The sequence below is a fragment of the Myotis brandtii genome, unplaced genomic scaffold, assembly GCF_000412655.1.
Source record: "Myotis brandtii unplaced genomic scaffold, ASM41265v1 scaffold357, whole genome shotgun sequence".
NCBI lineage: Eukaryota > Metazoa > Chordata > Mammalia > Chiroptera > Vespertilionidae > Myotis > Myotis brandtii.
Genome location: NW_005363729.1, coordinates 735,857 through 740,659, shown reverse-complemented (window position 1 = coordinate 740,659; position 4,803 = coordinate 735,857). Strand labels below are relative to the sequence as shown.

At 66.8% G+C, this 4,803-nt stretch overlaps 1 protein-coding gene across 1 annotated transcript in view; it reads left to right on the top strand.

Annotated features, from left to right (window-relative positions):
• Positions 1–4,803, top strand: part of DBH (dopamine beta-hydroxylase (dopamine beta-monooxygenase)) — a gene marked incomplete at its 5' end in the record, with an annotated part of 10,784 nt that overhangs the window by 2,386 nt on the left and 3,595 nt on the right. The window contains 5 exons of the mRNA XM_005871799.2: positions 554–700; positions 972–1,229; positions 1,923–2,099; positions 2,719–2,821; positions 4,648–4,803. Coding sequence (XP_005871861.1) covers positions 554–700; positions 972–1,229; positions 1,923–2,099; positions 2,719–2,821; positions 4,648–4,803 — 841 coding nt within the window. The remainder of the gene's footprint in view (positions 1–553; positions 701–971; positions 1,230–1,922; positions 2,100–2,718; positions 2,822–4,647) is intronic.

Below are 4,803 nucleotides of genomic sequence, written 5' to 3'. Positions count from 1 at the left end.
CTGGGGGAATACAGCAGGTCCATTTCCTCCCCGGCCTCAGTTTACCCTCTCCAAGCGAGAAGGGGAGGACAGGGCGAGGGGAGCAAGACGCCCAGGTGCAGGGTTAAGGCGGTGCCCACTTTGGGGGAGCAGGAGCGCAGGACGGGCACGTGAGCTGAGGGCCGCCTGAAGCACTGTGCCCGGTCCTCTCTCGCCGCCTGTGCAGCCTCTACCGTCTCCCCTCCACGGCTCCACGCGCCGCCACGGCCCGCCCTCCGCAGGCCAGTGGGAGCGGTGCTTGTCTAAGGCCCCTTCCCAGTCATGGCACCTTCTTAGCAAGACAGACTCCTGGTCCCGCCTGGAGGTCTGGGACTGACCAGCGCCGGACCTGCTGGCCTCTGAGAGCCCTGCTTCCAGGCCCCAGGGGAAGGGAGACAGGACGTGGGTGAGCCCCTAACCCCGGCCAGACCCCGGACCCACAGGGCCCGTGGGCCCTGCGCTGTGGGCAGCAACCTTCGCTCCGAGCCCGTCCTGTCTCGGCTCCCGGCGCTCCCAGCCCGCCCTGTCCCTGCAGGACGCCTGGAGTGACCAGAAGGGACAGATCCACCTGGACGCCCAGCAGGACTACCAGCTGCTGCAGGCCCAGAGGACCCCGCAGGGCCTGACCCTGCTCTTCCGGCGGCCCTTCAGCACCTGCGACCCCCGGGACTACCTCATCGAGGTGGGTGGTGGGTCTGGGCTTGCGTTCACGGCAGCACATGAGAGCCAGCCCAGCCCCTGCCCCCCGAGTCTGCCTGTGACCTCCAGCTCGCAGCCACTAGAACTTTCTATGCCCGCTCCGTCCGGCACCAGCGGGGCTGGTGGCTGCCTTCTTGGTCAGTGCCGGGCATGCCATCTGCCAGGCGGGGCGGGCAGGGGCCTGGCGCCCCGGGTGACCAGGAGCCCTGCTCTGGGGTCCACGTGGACGATGGCCGGCCCTGTCTCGGCTGCAGGACGGCACCGTCCACCTGGTGTACGGGATCCTGGAGCAGCCCTTCTCGTCGCTGGAGGCCATCAACACCTCGGGCCTGCGCACCGGGCTGCAGAGGGTGCAGCTGCTAAAACCCAACATCTCCCTCCCGGCCCTGCCCGCGGACGTGCGCACCATGGAGGTCCGCGCCCCCGACGTCCTCATCCCTGGCCAGGAGACCACCTATTGGTGCTACATGACCGAGCTCCCCGCCGGCTTCCCCCGGCATCACATCGTCATGGTACGTGGGGGCGGGGCCTGGAGAGCTGTCCCTGTCCCTGGCGCCCCGCCCTGTCCCGGGAGCTGTCCGAGGTCCTGGTTGAGCCAGGTGTCCCGAACCCTGGGCACCTGACCTTCCTGCAGCCACAAGTGTGGTCTGATCCATCGCTGCCCACCTCCCAGGGCCTCGGACCCCACCTCCCAGGGCCTCGCACCCCAGCTCCCAAGGCCTCTGCACCCCACCTCCCAGGGCCTCGCACCCCACCTCCCAGGGCCTCGCACCCCAGCTCCCAAGGCCTCTGCACCCCACCTCCCAGGGTCTCTGCACCCCAGTCCCAGGGCCTCTGCATCCCAGCTCCCAGGGCCTCACACCCCACCTCCCAGGGCCTTGCACCCCACCTCCCAGGGCCTCGCTCCCCACCTCCCAGGGCCTTACACCCCACCTCCCAGGGCCTCTGCACCCCAGCTCCCAGGGCCTCGCACCCCACCTCCCAGGGCCTCACACCCCAGCTCACAGCCTGGACCAAGGCAATTGATACCCTGAGTTCTGCTTCTTCCCCTGGGACTGGAATGGCCGTGTGTCTGTCTGTCTGTCAGGCCACCTCCCCCTGCATTCAAAAGCAGCTTAACTCCGAGCGCAATTGCTCTGAGCACCTCCCAGCGGGTGGGTGGGTGGTGTCCCTGCCCAAGACTCGGTGTCCCCTCCACCCCGCAGTACGAGCCCATTGTCACCGAGGGCAACGAGGCGCTGGTGCACCACATGGAGGTGTTCCAGTGCGCGGCCGGGTTCGAGAGCTTCCCCCACTTCAGCGGGCCCTGCGACTCCAAGATGAAGCCCGAGCGCCTCAACTACTGCCGCCACGTGCTGGCCGCCTGGGCCCTGGGCGCCAAGGTGGGTCCCCCGGGGCCCCCGCGGGAGTCAGGGTCCCCTCCACACCTCTGTGTCCCCACTTCTCCGAGAGGCCCCATGATGGGGCTCCGCAGGGTGCCCGTGAGGCTGCCAAGAGGGCCCCCCCCCGTCCCCCCGAGACCCGTGCGCTGCATCCCGCTCCTCGGAGCCGCGGGACTTTTCCCAGCCTTTGTTACTTTTCTGCAAAAATGCAAAAGCCCAGAGCTGTGCTCTCTGAGGTACTGATCTCGGGTCTGGCTGGAGCGGAGGGGTTTGTGCCGTGGGTGGTCCCGGGTGATGGGCAGGTGTCGCAGCCGCCCTGGGCTGCACCGTGGGGCTTTCCTCAGCTTCCTCCACGTCCAGAGGGGCCGACCCGAGTCCAGGAACGTTGTGTGCACTGGCGATGAGCTGCCCATCAGCGGGAGAGCGCTGTTCTAGTCCGCTGCTCCACCACCTCCACCCCTGCAGCTCAGGCCCCACCCCCTGCAGCTCAGGCCCCACCCCCTGTGGCTCAGCCCCAACAGTCAGGTGGGTTTGCCACCCGGGCCCCCCTCGGACCCCGAGTCTGTCTGCCGGGGCTGCTGTACCTGATGCCCAACCCGCCTCCCTCCGCTCCCTGCAGGCCTTTTACTACCCGGAGGAAGCGGGCCTTGCTTTCGGGGGTGCCGGGTCCTCCAGGTTTCTCCGCCTGGAAGTTCACTACCACAACCCGCTCAAGATACAAGGTAGGAGCTCGAGCTGTTTCTCCGGGGCCGCCTCTGTCTTCCCCTGGGCACTGGACTCCCCCACCCCCCAAAGTCTGGCCTCCTGCTGTGACCCATGGGGCATACGTCCCTCACCTCTCTCGCTCACGGTTCGCTATCCGTCTCCCGGGACCGCAGTGGGCTCCCGGGGCAGGGCCTTGCCGGGCTGGCTCAGTACCAGGGACATGACACTGTCCCAGGTACCAGCCCCAGGGACAGGCAGGTAGAGGTTCCTGCGTACCCATTTTGCAGATGAGGAAATTAAGGCCCAGAGTGTAGGGACCCATGAGGCCACAAAGTGAGGAGGGATCTGGGAGCCAGGAAGCCTGGCTCTGGGCCGCTGTGGTCTCTGATCACGCAGCCTTGCAGGGACTGGCTGGCCTTGAACTGAGCAAGGCTGGTCGGAGACCAGAGCTGTAAGGAGTCGGTGGCTGTTGGGTGGGCTGAGTGAACGTGCCGCCTTCTCCCGCAGGCTTGGCTCACTCTGCGGGGCCAGCCAGAGCAGGAGCGAGTTAGGGCGCGCCGACCAGGCAGCTCAAGGACGTGGGGGGCAGAAAAGGCGCGAGAGATCAGACTATCAGCAGGCCGTTCTGGCCCGCCGCTCCCTAGCTGCGTGATTGCGGCGGGGGGATGTGACCCTCACCCGGCCGGGTCTGCTCACCTCCCACGGTGACTTTCTTCCCTTCCCGTCGCGGGAATTGTGGGCAGCGCACAGGGAGGACATGCATCAGCGGGGCCTCACGGGGGACGGGATTTACTGCTCATGGAAAGCGGAAAGCAAATGGGTTTCTGAGAACTCCCGAAGCGCCAGGGAAGTCTGTCTCCTCCTGATTCTCTGGGTGTATTTATGGATCCGTCACCAAATATAGGGGCGCGCCTGTCACTCCACAAATCTGGAAAGGGCTGCTTTCCTATAAATATCAGAGCCCCACCGTGATCTCAGTATCTAATCCCGTCTGCGTGCGAGCCGGCCGCGTCCCTTACGTCGTCATCCTCGGAGGTGCAGGGCGGAGTGTGCACCGCAGAGGGGGGGGGCGTGGAGAAGGGAGGGAGGGGGCAGAGGGGGAGGTGTTCTTGGCTTCACCTCTGAGCAAGTCAGCGGGAGACCCAGCTCCCCACCAAGGCCCTGGGCTCCGTTCCCAGCTCGGCCACGTCCCCGGCTGCGATCGTGGGCAGGGTCCTCGGCTCAGGCTCCGAGCCTCAGTTTCCACGTCCGTAAGTTGGGAACGAGTTGGTGGCTGGGCTCTCCACCCACCTCCCAGCTCTGCTGTACATTTCCGGGGTCATCCAGCCCCTGCCCCCCTTTTTTCTCCACGGGACCCTCCCAACGCTCCACCCAAAGTCTTCAGGACCTGGTCACTGCCAAGTCCAGGCAGGGGAAGGGCAGGAGACAGGCGACTGGAGGCCACAGGTCGTGGGGCGGGGCCTGTGGGTGGCAGCGTCCACAGGCCTCTGACCCTCACCTCCGTGTGACTGCCGGGTGGCTGCCCAGGGAGCTTAACTCCCCAATGAGCACCTTCAAGGAGAGCTGGTAGGCGTGGCTGGGCCGTGCTGGGTAGAAGCACTGAGGTCTCAGGACGAGGCCCTTGACTTTGAGCTGAGGCCCAGAGAGGGGCAGTGACTTGCCTGAGAGCACCCAGCACACTGCTGACCAAGTGTCTGCCTCCTGGTGCAGCCCGGTGTGGGGTAAAGGCCCCGCTGCAGGCTGGGAGCAGGGGCGGGTGACCACGCCTCCTGCCTCAGGGCAGCTGGGGTCAGCCTGCCAAGGGTGGGGGGGGACCTTGACTCACCCCCTCGCCCCCTCCCAGGCCGGCGGGACTCCTCGGGCATCCGCCTGTACTACACGGCTACGCTGCGGCGCTTCGACGCGGGCATCATGGAGCTGGGCCTGGTGTACACGCCCGTGATGGCCATCCCCCCCGGGGAGGCGGCCTTCGTGCTCACGGGCTACTGCACGGACAAGT